Genomic DNA, 25570 nt, shown 5'->3' on the forward strand with positions numbered 1-25570 from the left:
ACAGTATCAGGCATACATTGTCACTTGTATATTAATTATATGTCTTAAATCTAATGAGGATATCGTTGGTTTCTTCCTACTATTTCACTAGTAGGTATAACTTGCCAGGCTAATTATCACTGAAGCTCACGTGGCTCAGAGTTGACTAGGGCTATTGAGTACTTTTCTCTTCCAAGACCACTCATAGAAAGTTAGAGCACCATAAACCAGAACAGTAGGGAACAAAGCTGCTAGGTCACTATCACCTTGATCTTTTCAAGACCCATCACTCAAATGTGTGTTATCGTCAATAATAATATCTTACCATTAAGCAGTACTAGAGTGTAATTAAGAGCTATGACATAATATCTAATGTTTTGGGGAGGAATTTGATGGAACTGATCAACAACTTGAAAAGTGGTAACCCATACTGGGCCCTGGGAATTGAATTAGATAGCCAGTGGTGTCTGAGAGACGAACTGCCATTGTTCCTTCCCCCATGTTATACGTTAAATCCATTTATATTGCTTGATATATGTATGTATAAATATTTTAGAGACCTTAGAGAGTAGTTGGCCCTCATGTGGAATTCTCAGAGGTCTTTAGTGTTAGTTATCCTTCCTCGTGATATCTTCTTGACTCTATGCACCCTGAATAGAACTTACTGTTCAACTCTGCCTCCTTTTTTAGTGGTTTGAAATATGAGTTCTCAGCTTTTCCTACTGCCTGTCTTCAGGCTACCAGAACATTTTCTAACTCTCTGGAAATTTAGGCCCAATTACATGGTTTCTTCTTAAAGTTTTCTTTGTCATACTATTTTATCACAGCCCTGGAAAATTAACTAATACAGAAGTTGGTACCAGGAAGTGAACTGTAACTGTGACAAACCTGGCTAAGTTTGTGTGTGTGTGTGTGTGTGTGTGTGTGTGTGTGTGTGTGTGTGTGTGTGTAAAGGTAGAAAACTTTGGGATTTTTGAATTAGAATAGCATTTGAATATTGTAAGTGGAGCTTAATATGACATCCTAGTAGAAGCTTAGAAGACAATTATGAGGCCGGGCAGTGGTGGCACACGCCTTAAATCCCAGCACTTGGGAGGCAGAGGCTGGCGGATTTCTGACGTCGAGGCCAGCCTGGTCTACAAAGTGAGTTACAGGACAGACAGGGCTATACAGAGAAACCCTGTCTCAAGACAAAAAACAAACAAACAAAAAAAAAACAAAAAACAAAACAACAAAAGACAATATGAGAGCTATATAGACTATGAAGTCTTGTTACAGTTATAGATCGTTTCCTTGTACCAACTTCTGTACTTGTTATAATTAAATTTTAATAGTAAAAAAGTGTGGCAAGGAAAAGTTGGCTACAGATCATTATTATGATATTTTGGCAAAGAATGTGGGATTCTTTCTGCCCTTGCCCAGAGAATTTGCTTGAGTCTAAATTGAAATAACAGACTCATATCTTTGGCTAAGGAAATTTCAATCCTAATATTGACTTTGTTGTGTGGTGGTGAATATGAATAACTCAAGTGTTCATTTACAATGAAAAAGAGTAAGGGAGACAAAAACAGCAACAACCAAACTCAGAATATGTGTACAATAGAGAAAATAGTACCACAGAATTTAGTGAATAGAATAAAGGGAAGCCTGTCCTTGGGCAAGCAAGGGGATGCCCAGTGAAGCTTTAGACTTGTGAAAAGAAAAGGTGTAAGAAATTTGCTGATCCTGAAAAAAAAAAAAAAAACAACCAACCAACCAACCAAACAAACAAACAAACAAAAAAAAAAACAAATGAAAGCTGCTGTTAATATGATTCCATCTCAAGCAAGGAGAAGAACTCAGCACTGTCATCCAGGTTGCTCTGACTTTAGAGTCATGAAGGAGACACTAGTAAATGAGTTTGGAAACTTCTATTTAAGGAGAATCACTCAGGTTAGTCAATATGTGACAGTGTAGACCATGCATAAAGGCCCAACAGCAAGAGGTATTAAGAGACTGTGAAAGTGTGAAAGCTGTGAAAGTGACGAATAATGTGCAATAGAAACTGTATGATGTCAGGGACGTGAGACATCTGCCAAGGAGATACAGACAATAAGTAGAACCAGACCAAGAGAGAAATGCATATTGCAGGTACCAGAGCCAGAAGGGTAGAGTTATCTGTTCCTTCTAATATCAGATATGAGCTAAAGGATTTGAGGTTTGTTCTGCTGGATTTCTGTCTTCCTTTGAACCAGTATTTCCTCAATATTTCCATAGACTTCCATGTAGGAGTGCTACTGTATGTTGGAAGTATGTAATTTGCTTTTTGCTTTTTACAGGGGTTATGGCAAGAGATTGCCTTGAGTTTTAGAAAAGATATTGAACTTTAGGCTTTTAACCAGTGTTGACACTGAAATACTGAGGACTTTTGAAGGTAGACTAAATAAATTCTGTGTAGTAATATGGCCTAGAGCCTATGGGGGCTATGGAGTGTAAGGTCATTGTTTGAATGAGAATGACTGCCATAGGCTCATTTAAACTATTCATTCAAGGTTTTTGGAACTATTTGAGAAGGATTACGAAGTGTAGCACTGATTGACGAGTTGTGTTACTAAGATTGGCTTGAATGGCTTGGGCCATTTCTAATGTGCTACCTGCCTAGGCTTTTGATTTGTGATGTGAGCTCTTGGCTCTTCTGCCACCCTGCTTTCACTCCACAACCATGGAATCCAACCTCTGGAATCTTAAGCCTAATTAAACACTCTTTTTAAATGTTGCATTGGTTATGGTGATTTATCAAAGCAATAGACTAGTAAACTAATAAAGAAGGTACTACAGGAAATAGGTTTCATCCCCATTCTTTTGAAGTATGCCCCACATTGAATTTTACTACTTCCCTTACTTCTATTTTTACTCCAATCAAACATATATAACATCCACATATAAGGGAGAATATGTACTACATTTTTTTTATTTTGGTGTGAGTTATCTCATTAAATATGATTGTGCAAGTTGCATATCATTTTCTCTTGTATATGTTGTATTATTTTCACATAACGACTTGTATAATTTTCACATTCTTTTCTTTGAATTGTAGAACTCCAAATTCTTAGTTAGAAAAGTACATCTTCTATAATCTCTCTTTCTTTCTCTCTCTCTCTCTCTCTCTCTCTCTCTCTCTCTCTCTCTCTCTCTCTCTCTCTCATTCACACAGACACACACACACACACACACACACACAGACACACACACAAACACAATTTCACTATAGCACTTTCCTGTAAAGCAGTGCATGCACTGTCTTATGATCTCAAGGACGCTACACAATTAAGGTTCCTTTACACAGTTTTATGACATCTTTCCAAGGTTTGTCAAAAGGATGGATTTGGTTTCTTTATCTTGACATTGAATGCGTCATCTAAAATCTGACATAATGCAAGTGTAGGATGTTTCTAATGATTTTGCTGATTATAGCATTTCATCAATTCATTGTCAACACTGTTGATGCTTCTAAATTCCTGATTATTTTTCAAGCTGGAACTGCCTGGACTGTGGTGCTGCTTTATGTATTTTCTATCAGGTTTCTTTTTAATTTTATATTCACAATGTGTTCTGAAATGTCTTAAATACTAACTTTTGTAACTATTTTCTATACAATAATTTATATATTTTTTTTTTACTTCAAGAGACATGTTTTTCTTTTTCTGACTTCTCTCTTTCTTATTGAAGCATCTCAACTTAATTTCTGAATATATTTTTACTTTATATCTATGAAACTATTCATAGCATTTTAAAAATTTCCCCTAGTACAATAGTTGATTTTAATTTATATTTTCTCTAAATTCATGCTGTAAGTTTAGTTTTTTAGTTTGAAATTTGACAACTCACACACAGACATACACGGACATACATGGACACACACACACACACACACAGACACAAGCGTAAGGGCAATAGTTAGAGAACTTCTATTTAAGATGACCCACCTGAGTCTTGGAAATCCCTGATGTTAATGGTAGGATGTATAGATAAAATTCTACAGGAATTCTGTTATACCCTCTTGCTTGCTCAGTAAGTGTCTTGAGCTAAATTTGTATCCACATACAATCTCTCCATTGAAGCCTTGTCAATACAATGGTGTTTAGAGTGAGCTCTCTGGGGATGTAATTTGTGTTAGGTTAGGTTATAGTATTAGTTCGTATTCTGATGTTATGGTAAAACTGCTCAGACACTGTCAGAATTTATTTGTCTATGGTTCTAGAGTGGTAAGAGTTCAACATGGGGAGGAAGTCCAGAAACAAGCTGCAGGCATGTTGGCTGGCAGAGGAGGCTAAAACCTTACACCATCAAATGCAATCATGAAACACATAGCAAGCAGTAAGTGAGGTCAAGGTATGAACACTAAAAGCCACCCTCTGTGACATGTTTCCTCCAGCAATGTTCCATCTCCCAGAGTCCACAGTCTCCCCAAATACCACCAACTGGAAAAACAGCATCTAAATACCTGACCCTGTCGGGCACAATTTTCATTCAAACAATCCAAGTCATGAAGGTAGGGTCATCAATGGGTCTCCCCCACACCTCTCTCTTTCTCCTTTCTTTTCATGCCCCCTACCTCCTCTGTCTCTTTGTTTTCTCCCATCTCTAGGAAAGCAGCAATTTGGAAAGCAGAAAGAAAGCTATTGATAGGAACTGAAGTGGCTAGATTCTTGATTTAATATATAGACTTAGAGGAAAATAAAGTTCTGCTAAGAAACTTGGTTTTTGAAAATATTCTCATACACACTCTATAGCATAAGGTTTGGTGTACATGTCTATGTTTCCACTTAGTGTTACCAAAGTGACAAGGGCTAGTACTATTGAAATGACAGGGTTATCAACGAAGCTTCCATGTTCTTGAGCTAAAACACTCTATTTAGAGTTAAGGTCAGCAAAACACTTTAAAATATAGCTCAATGTTCAAGAGTCTGCAACTAAATGTTAACTTTTTATGCTAATCCTTTCTTCAGTCCTTACTTCCCTAATAGTTGTTTTTTTTAAAAAGTAGTTTATAAACCAATTATAATGCTAATTCATTTTAATTCCTTGCATATAAAAGATTTTCACTTATATCTAGTCCCAAAATAATGAAGATGTTTCTTTTCTTGGATCATGAAAGTTTTTCATGAGGATTACAGTAGTTATAAAGATAAAAAAACACTTGGAACAATGCATTATACAAACTGTAAATGACAGTAAAAAGCAATGAGAGTATTATATATTTATTATATTGTAATATGTTATAGACAAAACATTATTTGGAATATGATGGAAATGTAGTGAATAATGGCTTTAGGAAGTCTTTCAAAATGACTGATTTTTGAGAGAACAAAATGAAGGTAAATGAAAGGATCTTCTGATATTGTCATAAAAACAGACATGTTAATCAATGGAATCAAATTGAAGACCAAGATGTAAATCTACACACTTATGGACACTTGATTTTTGATAAAGCAAGACATATACAACGGAAAAAATAAATCATTTTCAACAAGTGGTGCTGGTCTAACTAGATGTCTGCATGTAGAAAAACACAAATAGATCCATATCTAGTACCCTGCACAAAACTCAAGTCCAAGTGGATCCAAGACTTCAACATAAACTTAATCTGATAAAAGAGAAAGTGAGGAATTAGTCTTGAACTCATTGGCACAGGAGACAACTTCCTGAACAGAACACCAATAGAACAGGCACTATGATCAACAGTAAATGAGACATCACAAGACTAAAAATCTTATGTTAAACCAAGAACACCATCAATAGGACGAAATGGCAGCCTACATAATGGGGAAACGTTGTGGGTGAGGGGAGTTGAGGGTGAATCTGGAGAAGAGGGAAAACATGCAGGATGGGAGAAGCCTGAAGGGAGAGGAGGGAGGAGAAACTGCAGCTAAGATGTAATATATAAGAGAAGAATAAAGAAAAAGAAGAAGTGAAAGGATTTTCTGGGTTGCAGAAAGACAACCATCCATTAGGACAAAAGAAGGCACATGCTTAAAGACATGAGCATCTTTAACCTCAGCTATATTTGAAATTATTTAAGGTCAGGGGTCTGTGTGTTGTTACTTATTCAGAAAACCACTTACTGATGACTTACTATTTAATGGTTCTATTTTCCCAACATACATTTTAAAATAAGGTACATTACAGACATGTTTAATATTGTCATTCAGTGTTGCATGTGAGCATTTTTCTTGTCTTTTATACACATAGGAAGCCAGGTCAAATCCAGTAAATGGCATACATTTCTTCATGGTTCTGTGGCCTAGGGCTCTACAAATAACATCAGGGGATATAGAGATGATATAAGATATTCACAATGTGGTATGAATGTAATAATTCAAATTATAGTAATTGTAGGAAACCAAGCTACTGAAAAAAATACACCACATTTTATAAATCTTCTTATCCTTGTCTATTCTGATCATTAATGTGTTTTTCTCCACAGAAATAAGACTGCAGAGATCTTTTAGCAGGATGCTCTTAGGTTTTCTTCACTGGCACATTCCCTGTGGTTAATACTAGTCAGTCTGAATGTTAGTAAATCTCTGTTAACTCTTAATACATAAACACTGCGCACCATTAGCAAGTATTGTACATACAGCTATGGAAACACAAGACCTACCCTAAAACAGTCTGGATAATATGATTTTGTGCTCGAACCTGTCATTAAAGAGAGAAAGCAGGAGAAAATGCTTGTAATCATAAAGCAAAAAAAAATACCACAAAAGAAGAAGGTTTGATTACAATGCTCTGAAGTAAAAATTATAGAAATTAAAGTTTGTCAAAAGTCTTCATCACTTGAAAATTTAACACAAAATATTTAAGCATGTATGACATGTAGGAACATATGGTATCTGTAAATGTTCTATTTTTCACGAAGACAAATAGGATTCATGTTTGCGATGACAGCACCGGACTGGGATTTAAGAAAACTTGCCTTTAAAAATCAAGTAAAATTGTTCCAGGGAATAAAGAACCGAGGTTTAAAATTATCTTCCTGAGAAAGTTGTCAGGCTAGACCCATTTTTTTTTCTGGCTTCATTTTTATCCTCTGGCGAATCCCAGAATTCTAAATTTGCTATAGATTTTGAGGCAGCCAATTTAGAAGTAGATGAGAGTAAGCAAGATTTTCATTTATGCATAAATATAAATGAGCATTGATGAATAAAAATACACTGTTCACATTGGGGCTGTGTGTGACAGTTGCTAAGATGAATGGATGTGAAGTCAAATATTTCCAATAATTATCATGAAACCAGAGTCAAGTAGTAATTTGGTTCTCAATAATGTAACACTATCGTAATTTTAATACTATTACCTAATACAGCACAAACACCAAATACTAGTTGCTATGACAGCAGAAATCTACTCCCTCATTTATATTGATGCTAACAAGTATATAGGAATTAAAAATGAAGTTCACCATCGGTCTCCTAGTCTGCATTATATACAATTAGTCTTTACATTTTCCTCAGGTTTTTTTTTTTAAACATTTCAGAGTTACTCTGAAATCTTGTTCTTCAAATTTTACATTATATTTTGATTTCTCTTGTTTTGGTTTCATGAAGAATTTAGGTCCCTTTTAAAGGCTTTTACTTCCTATAAATGTATAACTCTCTATATATGACTTTGGACAAGTCAATTCAAGACACTGGCTCCCTACTTCTGAGATGGGGACAGTTATAATACATGTCTCTCTTAAAGAAATTAGCCTCATAGTGCTTAGTAAGAAATGCAAAGTTTAATAAAAAGCCATTAACTTAAAATTTATAAATGTCAATAATTACAGTTTTTGACCACTTCCTACATAAGTATATTGGGTATTTTTGTACTTCACAAACACTATCTAGGGCCATAATGTCCATATTGACCAAACTTTCTATAATTATTAACCAATTCTATGAATGTAGTTAATGACTCAGTAGTAAAGAACATCTTCAGAGACAAACTATAGTTCAATTTTCAGCACACGCACGCACACACACACACACACACACACACACACACACTTTTAAAAATAGCAAAAGTAAGCTTTAATTAAAATAAAACGAAATACATAATGAAAATTGACACAAAACAGTAAATTAACATCACTTTGCCTCCTGAAGACCACAGAGCTGGTAAATGTTAAAGTTTAGATTCAAACCGTTATGAAAAAAAATGGCATTTATCTTTAGGATGTATGAATGTTGTGACACATGAAACTTAATAAATATGACACAACATATTAACAAAATGAAGGATATTATCCATAGTGAAAATTTGAAAGCTTTTTCTTTAAAATAATAGAATAAAAATGACTGCTCTGACAACAGTGTGCTAGTAATCCTAACTAGAGAAATTAGGCAAGAAAAAATATAAAAGGTAGTCTATGGAATTGACCCTAGGTGAGATTCCTACCAGCAAAGTTTATAGAGACTGAAGTGGCCATTGCCTGTAGCCAGGCAGGACTTCCAGTAGAAGTAGGAGCCATAAACCCAATCACAAATCTTCAACCCAAAATTTGTATTGCTTACAAGATGAACAGGGATAAAGATGGAACAGAGACTGAAGGCAACAGTGAACCAATGACTGCCCAACTTGAATCCCATCCCATGGGAGAGAGCCAACCTTTGGCACTCTTAATAATACTCTACTATGCTTGCAGACATAGGCCTAGCACAACTGTATCCTGAGAGGCTTCATCCAGCAGTGAGTGGAAACAGATGAAGAGAACCACAGCCAAACATCAGGCAGAGATTAAGGAGTCTTTGGAAGTCTCAGGGCTAGGGCTTAGGAAGCTAGAGGGTTCAAGGACACCACAAGAAGATCTAAATAGTCAACTAATTTGGGCCATCGGGGCTCACAGAGATTGAACCATCAACCAAACAGCATACAAAAAATGAAATCAATAACTTGCTTACAAAGCAACAACAATAAAATCTTTCTATACAAATTTAGTTACAGAATTGAAAAAGAACTCTATTTTGAAGGAATATCAAACACATTAGAAACACAGCCAACTGAAGAGTATTTCAGAAAATAGAAAGCTATTCCAAGCTAATAGTCTATAAGTTATTTTTTCCAAACATCTTCATACAAAATTTTTGGATAGATTCAACATAATTGTTTCAAAATTCCAAGGTTATTTTTCCACAGAAATATAATAAAATTATTAAATTTGCACAGAACCACAAAGGACTTAAAGCTATCATGAGCTTAGAGAATGAAGCTTAAGGCATCAAATTCCCAGATTTCAAAACTTATTAGAAAGTTATTGTCATCAATACAGCAGAATGCTGGCATGCATACAGACACATTAGCCAATGAAATGGGACAGAAAACTCAGAAGCAAACCCACACATTTATGGTTAGTGTCATTTATGCACATGAGGTTCAGAAATATACAACAAGGAGCATATAATGTTTTCAATAAATTGAAACTGGATCACTAAAAGAAAACAGGGGGAGAACTCTAAGACACAATTTAAAGACAGAACTTTAAAATAATCTATCTATCTATCTATCTATCTATCTATCTATCTATCTATCTATCTATCTATCTATCCATCCATCCATCCATCTATCTATGTATGTATCTAAACAGTATCCATACATTTATCCACTTATCCATAATCTATCTATCTATCTATCTATCTATCTATCTATCTATCTATCTATCTATCTACGTATCTATCTATCTATCTATCTATCTATCTATCTATCTACGTATCTATCTCTATCAATCTAGAATCCTTTATATCATGTATCCATTATTCTATCCTTATTTATCATCTATCAATAATTTACCTATTATTCTTACCATCAAATTATCTATCTATCTATCTATCTATCTATCTATCTATCTACCTACCTACCTACCATCTATCTATCTAAAAATATGACATACAAATGACAGACACGTAAATGAGAAAATGATCATAATCACTAACATAAGGATAATGAAAACAAGGATGATGTTGCTACTTTACAAAAACAGACGATAAGAAGCCATCATGTGGAGAAAATGGAACAAATATCCATGGCTAGAGGGATATAAATTAGTACAAGCTATTGTTTCAAACACTGTGGAAATTCCTCAGGAAACTAAAAGTGGAAATAATATTTGATCTAGCAATCTCACTACTTGACAGTTATTCAAAGGAAATGAAGACAGTAAATTAGAAGTAACTGCAAATCTGCATTATTGATGTAAGTGCATTATTCATAGACACCAAGATACGTAAATAACTGGAGTGCATATTACAACACGAATGTATAAGGAAAATATGGCACACAAGCGAAAAGCAATATTGGTCAATTAAATAGGCTAAAAGGAATCCCATTATTTGTGACAACATGAATGTATTTGAAGGAAATCAATGTCAGTAAAATAATATAGTATAACCAAGAAAAGGGGAGTATCACGGAGCACAAATGTAGAATCTAGTAATGGTGACCATATGATCATAGTGGAATCAGTCACCAGAACTTCGGGTATTGAGGGTGAAGGGAGTGAGAAACTACTGATCAAAGGCTACCAACACAAGAAAAATAGGCTCTGAGATCCACCATATAGCAAAGCCACCACAGAAAGTAGTGATGCGGGATATGCCTCATAATAGTTAATAATAATATAAAAATTCTAGATTGGATTGGAGAGTTAATAATATACACTTTAATTGGCTGCATAGAACCATGTCACATAATATAAATATGATAAATAACACATTGTTCCTCATAATTTTGTAAAATGATTTATCAATGAATATAATATTAAAAAGCATAAAATAACTTAAAATAGGAAATATCAAGACAGTAGTGACACAGCCATCTACATACCATTTTTTAATAACTGAACCTGAAAATATCTTTTGTAAGTCAGTATAAAGAATTTCATTCTAAAAATATTTAAATATAATTGCTTTGATTAACTGTGCTTACATAAATTGATTAAAGGATATAGTTGAAACAGCTAATTTTTTTAAAAAAGATTTATGCTGTGTTTGATAAGTTGTGGCATATATACTTAAAAGACGATGACATTGTTTCCTCTTAGGTCAATGACAAACATTGAAGAGTGATTCCAGGAACTGTACCTGTTCACTTACAAGGAAACAAAACAAAATATGTCTTCAGAGACTTTCAAGGCAAGATTAGATATTAAACCCCAGTGAGAATTATCTCTGATAAGAGAGGTAGGCTGAGGTAGGTACCTAACAATCAATTGAGCAAACAAACAAACTGTAATAACTACAGACTGTACAGTCTGTAGGCCTTCAGTCCTATAGGAAGAACCAGATGATATCGATCACATCGTCTATACGTTTGGTTACCTTGGATACAGATGTGGTCAAATCTTAGCCTTCATTAGGTTTAAGGTAAAGATGTATTTTACATTTCATGTAAATGTAAAACTATATAAAGAGGTGTTTTATAAATATGGACTGATGAAAGCTAAGGTTGTTAACCTTGTACTATTTAATATAATCCATATCCAATATTCCACAGGTGTAACCATAATTTTCATTTGAATATCTTCATTTATCTATTGACATCTAGAAAAGAGGCCATAGTAATAATCAAAGCATTTAATACAATTTACAATATTCATGAAATTTTACATGGTCATGACTGTAAAATTGAAAAAGAATGTTTTTCTATAACTCATACCATGTTACTATAAAATAAATTAGAATTATAGAATCAATACTCAAATAATACTATGATCTAATTTGAAGAAAATCAAAAAATTATTAAACAGTGCTGGCGTACCATAGTTCTGAAATACTATTCCACATGGAATTACTTAATCTGACCTATAGCAAATTTAATTTTGATTTCTCTCATTGGAGGGGGGCTCAAATTCCCACTATTAATTTTATTTCATTTTTTTCTTAAGGGAAAATAAGTTCTAATGTTCTAAAATAAAGAGGTAAAGCTGGTTACATAACACTAAAATTAATTGAATTTTAGATTTATACTATATATTATAAAATAATATATAACTATATTCATATAAGCAATATACTATTCTATTTTATAACACTGTATACTCTATAACAGCTAAGCTTTATCTCAAAAGACTTGGTTTGAGAATGCAGCCATGACTGGGCAGCTGCAGCAGGTCAGCCTGCTACCTTTTATCTTCTACATTACTGAACATATACTTAGGAGCAGGTGGAGTTCAGAGCAGTATTTCAGACAACATGGGGTTCAACGCAACAACAACAACAAGCATTTTATCTTTAACTCTTCTTCACAAAGTAAGACAAATGTTAACATGTTAACTGTAAATTGCCATTCATGTAGAACAATTATTGTCAAGCTCTTCTTAAAATCAAAAGCCTTAAAATAACCACAATAGTTATTATCCACTAGTTAGGAAATCTATATGTACATAACATTTATTCAAAATAATGAAGGAAGTTGCAAATATTTTGGATTGCAAAAAAACATAAAACAAGAAGACAAGTGCATTTCACATGGGAGGAAAAAAACTAAAACCAATACCAAAAACAACTTTGCTGATAAAACTTACATGCAAACACTCAGTGCTCTTTCGTATATGCCTGTCTCCATTGTGAACATTTCTTTGCCTAGCTTATTTTTGTTCATAGTTTGAAAAACATTCTGTTCACATGTAATATTATGGGGAGGAACACACTAGAACATTTTTTAGAGAGCTTTTCTTTCTAAATATCAAAGTCATCCAAATTAAATGTTTTTCTCTTCTAAGTATTTCTCTTCTATAATAAGGGTGTCTCTGTATAACAGGGAAAGGTTATCTATGTAGTTAACACTAACCTCATCACAATTGCTACTATTTACTTCTAGAAACAATGAACTAGTAAAGTTAACATTATAACAAGAAAAAGAATGCTGTTTGAAAGTTCATTTTTATTTTATTGGGAAATGGAACTTAACTCTATTAATAGATTTCTCAACATTTGAAGTTTTTATATCTTTTAATTTTAGGCATATAGACCATTTTGCTTGCATGTATATCTGTGCATCACATGTGTGTGTAGTGCTTGAAGAAGACAGAAGATGGTTTTGAATATCCTAGGCCTGGAGTCACAGGTTATTGTAAGTGAAGTATCCAAGAAGATGCTGGGACATGAAACCAGAGCAGCTACTATGCTTAACCGATGACTGATCCCTCAAGTCCCAATACTAAGTTGATCACCCTTAATGTGCACAAGATGAAGTTGTCTTACCATGAAAACAACTGTAAATAATCAAACAATAGAATGGATACCCATACCATATACATATATACTTGCCAACTTGCCATAATCTATGTCTGCAACAAACTCAGTGAACTGCCACACCTGTTTCACATGTCTTTCTAAGTATGTGTTTATTACTGCAAACGTTCAAGAAAACTCCAGATGTCATGTGTTCTGATATACCATCTTTAATATGACTCTCTATATCATAATACTATGACTCTCTATATCATAACAAAGTAGTCACTTCCAAATCATAGTGAAATGCAAGTCACAATGAACCCCTTCAAAATCAGGCTACTCATTATGTGTGTGTGTGTTTTAAGATTAATTACATAAAAGATACAGAAGACAATAGTTACTTTCCATTCAAAAATATATACCCTTTGCCCCTGTTATAAATGATTATCAGAAAGTACAGGGAGAATAAACTGTAAAAAAAAAATGTTAGTTCTACAAACAGGTATGAAACTGGTCACATTGTGGTTCTGTTTAATAATATAAGTCTAAAAGTCTTATGAATGCTGAAATCAGAAATGCAAACCATCATGAAGCTATAAATATAAAGTAACAGAAAGCTTTCACTATTGACTATGTATGATATAAAGGATATGTTGACTATACTGTCTACCCTGTTAGTCAACAGATTTGTGTAGCTTGAGGGAATGCATTTTAAATAATAGAGTATTATTTGTACTCTTTAATAAAATTTGAACATGCTAACTATAAGTATATTAAAATATCATTTTGGCTTGTGATCAATCTCACTAATTGAAGCTAATAAAATTTGCACCTATAAATATTTTGTATAAACATTAAAAGAACTGATGATGTAGTACTATAGGCTTATTTACACAAAAGAAAGGGCATTTAAAATCTAGATAACTCAAATGAAAAAAATACTAATATTAATGCTAATAATGTAGCATGATGAATAGGGGTTTTAGTTTGGTAAATATATTTAATTCTTATTCAAAGCTAGTTAACATATATATCTTTCATATGTGTACTGTAGGTCTTATAAGGACTGAAAACATTTTAATAACACTTTTTCTATTCTTAGAGACCTTTCTCTTTCTGCTTCTTTCATTAAACCTTACCTTCAAAGTAATTGTCTCTTCTGAGCTGTGTCTTCTTTGATGACTTTGTAACAGAAACTTTATTTTTGGCTTTTTTGAATAATGCTAGTCGCACAGAAGGTTCTAGCAGAAAAAAGATAAAAAGACAACCTCTAGGTTATTCCTTCTCTAACATGGCCATATGTTTCCTTTATCTTGTTACTACATGCCTTTAGATTACATTATAAACATCTTGTGGAGCTCTTGAAATAGATGATGCCTTCTTAAATTTGATAATCTAAAGTAATCTCAAACCAGGTGTGGTGGTGCACACCTTTAATCCCAGCACTGGGGAGGCAGAGGCAGCCAGGGTTACACAGAGAAACCCTGTCTCGAAAAAAACAAAACAAAACAAAACAAAACAAAACAAAAACAAAACAAAAAAAGTAATCTTAGTCAGAAGATGCTCTAGTATAATGACAGAAATATTAATAATACAGTGACATTTTGAATGCATATATATTTTTCTAGGTGGCATTTTCTTGTTTGGGAGTCATGCTGTTTATTGGAAGATGATATAGTCAATACATCCTTGCTACACTACACAGAGAGCACATATGAGAGATGGTAGCATGACAGCAAGAAAATAGGTAATAGAATAATTCTACATGCAAAGTGGTGTTTTCTCCTTTGTCTTAAGTAATTTTTGTAACAAAGAAGTTATATGAATTCTTTCTTTATTTTAAAGTTAGAAATAGTATTAATCTAGCATATTAAAAGTGAGTCATTGTGAATATAGGGCCTTGTAATTTCCTCTTAATAAAAAAGTGGCTTTATGGAATGTGAAAATAAGATCAGGCATTGCATTATTTAGAGGTTTTTTCCTAAAGACTCAGAAGAGAGTGATGTAAGCACCAGAAGATGAAAACACATCTATTTTTTTTCTTTTAACTATCATATATTATTTGGAAAAAGCCAAAGAGTAAGAATCTTTTATATAATATCTAGTATAATAGAATTAAATATATCAAAGAGAAAAGTCAAAATCTTAATTAACAGCATAATTACCAAAGCACATTAATAGCTTAATGCAAGGTAGAAAGGTTCTGGCTGTACACTGGGAGGAAACAGAACAGCATCTGTGGAAGGATGTTCTGTGTTGAGCACTCTGGTAATCTGTAATAGTCTTCCAGCAGTAACTGAGCCCCATTGAGGCTCATTTGTGTGTTTATAAACGCTATGCTGAAATTATCAATCAGCACCTGGCTCCTTTCTGAGGTATCTGTGGCTTAAGGTACTATGAGATTTGGGAGATTTTGTTTGTTTGTTTGTCTGTTTTTACAAAAATTCACTATGTATTAGCAATGATCAATGCACAGACGTGCCATAGCACAGGGAGCATGTGTTGTATAAGCCATTCACATATCTGGAGAAATCTCAATATATGTCTAAGTCAATTTGAGAAGGTATAATTCCAGAAGCTTATATTACAAACTCAGTTTTGATTCACTACCTTAATGCCATTATTCTCACACAAAATATCATAAAAACGTAGTCATTGTGGATTTTTTTTTTAATGCCAGGGTCTCATATAGCCTAGGGTAGTCGCAAACATTTTGGATAGCCTTTAGCATCAACCTACTTGCCTCTACCTTCTGTGGGGATTTCAACCATACACAAATACGCACAGTTTTGTGAGCTGTTGGCTTCTGGCCCCAAGGCTTCTTGAGAATAAAACAAAGATTCCTCATGCTGACCAACTGTGTTCGCTACTTTTATATTGTTGTAATAAGACACCAAGACCAAAAGCAACTTAAGAAAGACAGGGTTTATTTTAGCTTATGGTTCCTAAGGGATAAGACCTCATTAGTGCAGACCAGAGTCATGGCAATCAACAGTGGCCATGGTCACAGGGGCAGGGTACTGGGAGCTCACATCTTGAACCAAATGCACAACACGGAGAGGCAAGATTTAAAAACCTCCTCTCCCTACGTGAGTTCTCTACACCCTAAACATCTCCAAACAGTGTTATCAACTGGGGATCAAGGGTTCCAATGCCTGAGACTGTGGGGACACTTCTGACTCAAACTGCTACAGTCAATTCCCTAGGCATAGTGTTATGTCTAGATATCATTTGAAATTAATACATTCAACTTCAAATGTTTTCACAGGTTTTTACAGTTCTAATACTGCTTGAAAGTTCAAAGTCTCTTCTGTTGATTCAAGGCAATCTCTTAATTGCAACCTTTTGTAAAATAAAAACACAAATTACATACTTCCATCATACAATGACATAGAAATATATGTGTGAATATATATATATATATATATATATATGTATGTATGTATGTATTTAGAAATATATATATATATATATATTTCTAAAAAGGAAGACTGGGGGCATAGCAAAGTAATACTAGCAAGACTGGATCCAAGCAAGGCAAACACCAAATCCTACAGCTTCATGTCTGCTGTTCAGTACTTTCATTTCAAAGGGCTAGGTAGATCTTTCCCTGCAGCTTTGCCCCCTGCAACATACATCTGTCTCTGGATGGCTCTGTTCCCATGGCTCCATTCCCTACACATAGCCCTTCTTGGCAGATAGTCCACAGCCAATATCTTAGAGCATCCTCTGAAGTCAGACTCACTCTAATACATTCACACAATGGTCTTCCCACCCCCCCCCCTTTTCAGGGTCTTCATATAGGAACTCCTTTGTCACATTCTTAGCATGAGACCATGGAGTGAAAATCCAGACTCTCTTGTGTCCATCATGTCTCTAAGACCAGCACCACTGGGAAAACACTGCTAAGTTTGGATTGGGATGGACTCTGGCCTCTTGAACCACATTAACACCAATATTTGTTTGCATATACAAGTACTAATTTAAATTTAACTTCCCAAATATAAATCTGCAATTTACTAAAGATCCACAAAGCCAAAAATACATAATTTTCAATGTTTATTCATAACTTTAATGTTGAATCAGGTGCCAGATATGTTAGTGGATTCTGGAAATTTTATAGGTAGAGAGACTCAACTGCTTTATAATTCAGAGTGAATTCTATTATTGTTTTTGAAGCACAACAGAGTAGTATTTGACTCAAATTCTTATTATTTCTAGACGTTTCGACATAAATAAAGTAAATCTTAAGTAAATCTCATTTTGCTCAGGTTTTGTCATTCTTGATCATTCTTGATCTCTCTTATTTAAAAATTCATTAGCTGTATTATTATTTTGGAAGCCCCTTTCCCACAACTCTTCATCCCCTTAAAGCACATAAAATGAGTGTGTTAAAATATTCTGCATTGCTTAATTCTAGGATATGATTTAATAATACAAAGTTGGCTTAAGCCTGTTTTATTGAAAGTAAAGCTAGCAACTACCCACTGAACAAGAATCATATACTTGATACATTCAGGAATTAAAAGAGCTGGTGAATCATTTTGATCCTTCTGTGTCACTCTTTCTTCAAAAAATATAGACCTGCTTTCACCTTTTTTTAATTATAAAAGCAAGTCCAACATGTATAAATTTGATATACAGATAGAAACATGCATTCTACACTTTCTACCCTTAGATTTTGCCAGCGTCTATGCACCCAAGTCTCTCCACTTAGAGCTTCTAAGGCGTGCTAGGCATCAAAACCAGCCACCCACTCCCTTTCCCTAGCCTGCTCATCTAGTCTTACTTCCAAATATGCTCGCTCCCCTCAGGTTATTGACCCAGCATGTTTTCAATAGACTTGGGCCTCTCGCCTTACATACGGTGTTCTTTATGGCGGTTCTGAATCTTAAACTTCCCTCAGTATCTGATAACTCCAGTTCTGGTCACCAAATTCTGAAATCTCTTTTGCGTGGAGGAGGACAGCAAAACAAACTGACAGACAATACACGGAACAGGACTAGTCACTACTGTTTTAGCTGATGTCAATCACAAGGAGAGAAAATTACTTACTAGGTAAAACAAAAACAACCCAGATCCAAATGTCAACTAAGTAAACAATAATAAAGTCACAAAATTTTAGACTGCCTATCAAGACCACCAAGCAATTCCTCTACCATCTTTCCATTCTTCCCTCTTCAGCTTCTCTTTATCTTTTTTCTATGCAAATAATATTTAGTAACAAAGAAGTAAGATGAAATAAACCAGGCTTGCTTCGGAGGCCTGCAATCTCAGCTAGGCAAGACACTGGATCCTGCTGCTCTTCAAAGCAGACAGCCTGATTTATACCAGCAGGTTTCATCAGCACTGGGGTTTCCCTAACCTCTGTCCACAAACTTTGCTCCCTTGTTGCTCCTCAACTCTGTTTCTTGATTAACCAGTTTCTTCGGCAGTTTTTATTCCCCATCTCTTGGCAATTTATTCCATCACCCACCGCTGTCTGAAATCGGTGGACTTTCTGCCTCTGCCATGTTTTCATTTTTGCATTAAATAGATATTTTCAATTCATATTTCTTGGCCAATACAAACATATAAAAATACGAACGGGAAATATGAAGTATTTTCTCTTGATCAGCCATGACTGGTATTTAATGTTCCTCTACTCTGTATGAATGCTAGGCCTCCTTGAGGACAGCTCTGTTAGAATGCAGAATAGAGTCGACTCCATTTTCTTACCAGATCCTGTCTCTGATATCCATCCTGACACCCTCAGCCAACAGAACTAGCGATTCTTACAGTACTTTTGTGGACAATGCTGCCCTCTCATGGCTTCCAATTTTCACGTTGGCAAACTTTCTGTATAAGATGTGCTTAGTATCCCCATTAATATGTTAACTCTCCTAAGTAAACATTTTCAGGTTTAGCGGAGTGTAGATATTTAAGTAAATACTTAAGATTTGTTTTAGAACATCAGTGGCTAAAATTTTAAATCATGGTTATTTTCAAGTAAATTAATGACACCTCACCATGAAAACTGGAAAGGTAAAATGGCTTGATTAAATTTTAATTTCTAAAAGAAATCCCATCACAATCTGAGTAAATTATCATCAAATAATTTACTCTGAGATGAACATAACATAAGTGCCATGAACATAATAGAAGATAAATAAAATAAAATATAAATAAATTCACTCAGGATGCTCTCTCTCTCTCTCTCTCTCTCTCTCTCTCTCTCTCTCTCTCTCTCTCTCCCTCCCTCCCTCCCTCCTCTCTCTTTCTTCTCATTTTTTTTTGAGGGGATGGGGTGTCCAAGACAGGGTTTCTCTAATCCACCTGTGTCTGCCTCCCAAGTGCTGGGATTAAGGGCGTGCGCCACCACTGCCTGGCTTATTCTCATTTTTAACCCTCTCTTATTCTAACTGATTTGTCTACTGTCTGGAGGGTATAGAGGAGAACCATGAGAACCATAAAAGGCTCATCAGTAAATTCTGTATTTAGGCAGTCAGATTTTAAAGTCAAATTGATTTTGTGTCTTTAATTTATTGATGTTAAAAAAAGAAAGAAAGAAAATCTACAACAAATCTGTGACAAAGTGATTTAAAATCCCCCCTCCCGCCCCCGTGGTAAATTGTCTATTGGGATTTTGCAGACAGTTGATGATCTCCATCTAAAACATCACAATTGTACAATTGTCACCTACGACTTTACCTAACACGTTATGCTTATTCAGCATTGCCAAAACATTAAGTTAAAAATGGAGTTACAAGTTTCACTGTGGGTTTTTCCCTTTCTATTTTTGACCCTATCATGCCCCCTTGTGACTGATAAAAGAAACTTTTTTTTTTTCCTTAATTATATCTAGGTGTGACCACAAATGCAAAACAAGTAAGTAAAAGAGCAAGAAAGGAAAAGTTACAACTATGTCAATATTGCTTGGTGAATCCTTTGCTGAAACATATTTAACAGGCTAATTGATCAAAATTTCTCACATAAAGTTTTGATGATATCGGCAGGAAGAATGGCCTTCTGAATGGCAGAATCCTGTACAAATTCTATTGACATAAACGTTTTCTCAGTTCTCACTGTGGGAGGGGACTGCAAACATGGTGTTATTTCTTTTTGAAGAAGACCTAGCAGAAATAGGCATGGAATTTTGACTGGGTCAGTTCTCAACCTTATTTTGCCTTTGAACTTGGGGAGTTCCATATACTTTTGTATTATTCGTAAAATAGCTCCTTCTGAAATTCATGTAGAAGGATAATGAAACAAACCAAAAAAATAAAATAAAATAAAGAAGATTATTGAAAACCTTAGTTACAGCCTTTTATTCCACCTACTCAGGCTGAGCTTCAAAACTCTCCGGGTTTTGAGTTCCTGTTTCACTGAAGTAGCCATGAAATGGTTTGGTTCAGAGCAGATAACCTTCATAGTGGTTTACAAAATGAGTGGATAGCAGGCATAGTCAAGGGGAGAGCATTGTACTTACTTAAATTCATTTAAAAATGTTTAAATGTTCAATGCTTTGTTTTTGAAAAACAGTATACAAAATTACAGTTATCTCAAAAGGATGCAACATAGAAATTAAAATAACTAATATCACACTAAGAAAAATTATATGTTTAAAAAAGAAAAATAAGTTACCATAAATTTATCAATGGCTACTGACTGATATGAAAGGTATTTTATGTATTAAAAAGCATTTCTGTTACTTTAATTCAGAAACTACATGTGTATATAGCTTGGAATTTAATAAACATAAAAAGCTACAAATATTCATTTTTTTCTTGATTCCTTGCAACAAAACCGCACATTAGAAGAATAGGGTGTCTTATATTAAGCTCATGAACTCTTGAGATTATAAAGATTGAAGTTCAATGCAATGTGTAGATAATTTTTAAAGTTTTGAACAAATATAACTTCATAACCATTTGTTATTTCTTGTCAGATATGTCCGCATTTAGCAGGGGTACATAAATGAGAAGTGAGCAAAAAAGGACAGAATACAATCACAAGGGGATTGAAAAATGATGCCTTCCAGTTTTGTTTTTTTGTTTTTGTTTTTTTTTTTTTTTTTACCAAATTCTTCAGTCATGAGAGAAATCAACTGTGTCTCTTTTCGTGTGTGATTATCTACAGCTAAAATCCACTAAACTGATGCATTTCTGACCGGCCAGGCAATCTAAGAGTGCACAGAGGAATGAGGACACAGAGAGGTTGGTTTTTCAATCAACATTCCACGATGTACCATCTCGGAGACAAATTATAACACAGTTGACAGAGCGCACAGCACACAGAGAAGTCATTGCCCACGTATATAAAATTGGGACTATTTTAAAAATTAAAAGGGCAAAATATATCATTAAGTGTGATAGAGAAATTTTCTTTGAAAATCGAGGATATTGCAGTTACTGTCTTAGATGTAATTATCTGTGTATTAATTTCTGTTCATATTAAATGTAACATAGAGAACATGAATTTAAAAATGTTCTAGTCAATATCACATACAGCTGCTGCTCAAAGGACATTACTTACCTAATTTCTTCCTTAATTTCTTTGATTTCATTTTCTTTGCTCTCTTTAGCATTTGCTGAGCTGTAGAGATATCCTTAAAGCCCCTATTGAAAAGATGTATTGAAAATATCTAAAGTATATTTAGACATAGATATACATGTAAATGTACATGGTTGAACTATATCACATGCAATAAATTTGTAATCCCAATTATTAACTTATTTCAAGGTAAGTTTAGTAAAGACTAATGGCTTTTTGAATGCCCCAAAATATCTACCTCCTCGGATATCCAGTAGTCCTTCAAATTCTTAATTTCTTAGGTGTAAAATACAGGACTTACCATTCTTCTGAAATTTTTTCTTCCTTTTCAGATTGTAGTAAATTCTTCCTACTTGTTTTTGAGTCAGGTGTCCAGGATAAAATTCCGCTTTCTGATCTGCTAACAGAAATGCATGTTTTAAAAACAGAATCAACAGAAGTGCATCAGCTCTTTTAAGAACTACAAGCTGTTATTGTCTCAAACTTGGAAATAAAATCTATTTAAGCTACAGCGGAGCTTTATCTTGAAAAGTAATAAAAGTCTGCCATTAATTTAAAATGTTTACATTTCAATTACATGGGGCATATTTCAATCCTTTTGCTGAAAGGACTGTGGCCCTGGGACTCTTATTCTAGTCCCTCTCTGTACCTGCCAGGCCCTGAAGATCTGTCTGTACAATTATTGCATTATTTCAGCAAAATGTAAGGTTTTGCATTGCTCTAATGCATCTCCTCCACACATTTTTTTAACACTAGAATTTTCATATTTTAACTTTACCTGTTCTCCATCTCCTAGACAAATCAATGCACAGCAATTTTTATCGTTATTCTACTTCCTTTAGGGATGTGTACTTATGTATTTTCTGTTCCTAAGTCAATGCCCGCTTGACTGGGTAGCTTAGCTTACCTGCTGCTTAACTGTGTGTACTCGGACGACATCACATTTTCTTTCTCATTGCACAGCCATGCCTGAGCTGGACGAACTGGTATGGTAGGTGAAGTTTCGTCATGTCTCAAAGTCCGAGAGTTCTTAGGTTAAAAGCATACATAAATGTAATGTAAAGAAAATGGAACGATTCCAGCGTTTGTATTGGTACCTCACAAATTGGGTCAGCCTGGGCAGTCTTAAAAGGGAAACTCATTACAAAATTAAAATGGTAATAAAATGAAATTTCTGGAACATGCCTACATAGTCTTTTGTTACATGGCGAATAGTATGCTGTTTGGTATAGCTCACATATACAAAATGATGAATTGCAAAGATCTTTAGAAATCTCAGAAAACAAAAACTTCAAAGATTATCAAATAAATAACAGATATTGCGGTCCCTTGACCTCTGGCTGAGGATCTTCAGCTGCCGCCTCTCCGTGTGCATTTCTGCATTTTTAAAGGACTGTCAACCAGTGATTTTAGTCTTCTGCCAAATATGCAGCTGAGGCACATCATGTCTTTTTTTCTGGCTACTGTGAAATAAAGCGTTGAAAGAAATCCAAAGTAAAGCAAAAAAAAAAAAAAAAAATAGAGAGTAAATGAAAGAAAAGCTACATGAAAAATTACATCTGGGGATGAGGAGGAAGTCAAAGGTTTCTAAAGTAATTATGTTTTTCAAGCCAATAAATTGTATTATTAATCACCACGCCAGAGCAGAACCTTCAGAAGCCAGCAAAGATCGAGCGCTCAGAAGTTTCCATGACATGTTGTTACCTTTGGCCAGGGCAGCTGGTTGGAGAGAGGCAGTGTTTGTGAAGGGAAGCCAGTAGAATCTAAAGCTGGCCAGTCTTTCTCCAAGGCATCCTGCAAAATTAAGAATGGACGTTTTGCTTGCAAACCTTCACCATGTTTCCTTTAAATTGTGCAATTCTTGCAAATGTACACAAAGTTCGCAGGGTCTTTTGTGTATAGGAAATTTTTACATGCCATATGAGAGGCTGCACTTCTGGTTAAGGCATGCATTGTAAAATGCTTGATCCACACACTTTGGTTAAGGGAGGAGCTGATATGTAAGTGCTCTATAAATGAGGTAAACACTGTTCTGAGTATTCATTACTGACTCTCAGCTAAATAGAAGTAACAAAGAGAAATCAGATTTTAGCCCATTGTGGTGCAAATTGCACTTTCTACTAAACATATAAAGACCACAATATTTTAATAAATTAGAAGCTGTTTTCCTTAAGTATTGCATATAAGCTAGGGTATAAAGTATTGCTTTAATTTTCATTTTCAAAAACCTCAGAAGTTTTATTTTTAAGAGGATAGAAGGAGAAATTTATATTACTGATTTAAAAGATGTATAGTATGTCATTTCTGATGTAATTGTATTCCAACACTATTCTGAAAATGGGTAAAGAATTAGTTTATACTTCAAGTGTGAAATTTTTACTGTATAAGAACTTTCTCTTCATCCTGAAGCATGTTTGTTCCACTTATACAATTCCCAAGTTTATTCTTTATTCAATAAAGTTTTATTAACTATATAAATGGTGTACATTTAAGATATAATTATCTGGATTTTATTTAATTGGCTTATCTTATCTGATGTATATTAAAGTAATTGTGATTCTTTATGAACAAGGATCACAAGGACAATTAATAGCATTTAAAAGGCTGCAAAATAGCCAGACCTTTTGAAAATTAGAGTGACTATATTCTGAGAGGACGTTAACAAAGGTTTCCATTCATACAAGTTCAATGTGCCTTGCTTTTTAAATGACCACTGAAAATGTGAGACTAAGGCATACTAGTGGCTGCTGGCAGCTAGCTAACAATGCACTTATTACTAAGGCATTATTCTTAGGAGACAGAATCAATGTCGTGGTATTCCAATATCATGTGAACAGAACAACTATATCCAGTAAAATATTTTATTGGTTTTCTTATTACAAAGGAATTATTAACACATAAATATCTATATTCACAGTTATATTTGGTTTAAGAATTACTACTTGGAAATGCAGAGTAAGTTCAAGAATTCTACTAAATTCTGTGGTGATTCTAACAAGTAACAATCTGAGAGAATTTTAAAAACTCTTATGACAATACATATACTCATTACTGAATTTGACAATAAACTTATTTTTATCAATTTTATTAGAAAGACATGTTTTAAAGTATTATGCTGTACATAGAAAATACACAAGTTTTATTTTTCAAACAAATTATTCAAATATTCCCAAATAAAGCATTATTGGACAGGGAGAGGGCATGGGAGAGGACTCTCCCTTGAACCTTTAGTGGTCTTCTTCCCATATCTACGAAAGATAAGAAAATGGCAGCCAAGAAACAATGCTGTAGTTTTGGAGAAATAACGAGAGGAACCAACTGATGGTTGTCAGAGTTTGAAATGAGAGAGGTGACACAGAGGGCATTTGCATTCATATTTCTGAAAATAAGATATTGAAACTGTTTGCAACATACTAAAGCTGATAATATTAACTACTTGCTAAACCATGTTAGAAAACCAGTAAACTCCCATTGACATTCCGAATGGTTTTTCTGTTTCATGACAGATGATAAAATATTTGATGACTGCCCTTTAAATACAAAGAAAAGAACTGCAGTTCAATGCAAAATTCCTGACAAGATTGAGATTCAAAGTTTTAAGCTATTATTTTTTCCTAAGTGGCAATGCATATTTATGTGGGGAAAGGTCACAAGCTGCTAAACAGCAGCTATCATGAAATTCGTGATATTATTGTAAAGGAAATGGTTAAAATGAAGAGAGTATGAGAAAATGAGATGATGAAAACTAGGAAGAGACATTATGCCATCTGACCGCTGGCTATGACTGCCTGCTAACTATTGGGAGACAACTGGTGCTGTCCATCTGACATTCACTTATCTTCTTGTCACTTTAAAAGAATGTCTTT

General features: G+C 34.3%; 1 protein-coding gene across 12 annotated transcripts in view; it reads right to left on the reverse strand.

Moving 5' to 3' along the window:
• Positions 1 to 25570, reverse strand: part of Lrriq1 (leucine-rich repeats and IQ motif containing 1) — a 191999-nt gene that overhangs the window by 78419 nt on the left and 88010 nt on the right. For 6 of the 12 annotated variants that reach the window (XR_871734.2, XM_011243593.2, XM_011243595.2 and 3 more), the window contains 5 exons: positions 23409 to 23498; positions 22612 to 22733; positions 22006 to 22104; positions 21687 to 21769; positions 14312 to 14413 (listed from right to left, as the gene is read on the reverse strand). Coding sequence is in view for 11 of the 12 variants with exons in the window: in XM_011243593.2 (XP_011241895.1) it covers positions 14312 to 14413; positions 21687 to 21769; positions 22006 to 22104; positions 22612 to 22733; positions 23409 to 23498 (496 nt within the window). In the remaining variant the exon portion in view is untranslated. The remainder of the gene's footprint in view (positions 1 to 14311; positions 14414 to 21686; positions 21770 to 22005; positions 22105 to 22611; positions 22734 to 23408; positions 23499 to 25570) is intronic. The other 6 variants (XM_030245338.1, XM_030245337.1, XM_030245336.1 and 3 more) reach the window with 1 other exon arrangement.

The sequence above is a fragment of the Mus musculus genome, chromosome 10 (assembly GCF_000001635.26).
Source record: "Mus musculus strain C57BL/6J chromosome 10, GRCm38.p6 C57BL/6J".
In the NCBI taxonomy this organism is placed as follows: domain Eukaryota; kingdom Metazoa; phylum Chordata; class Mammalia; order Rodentia; family Muridae; genus Mus; species Mus musculus.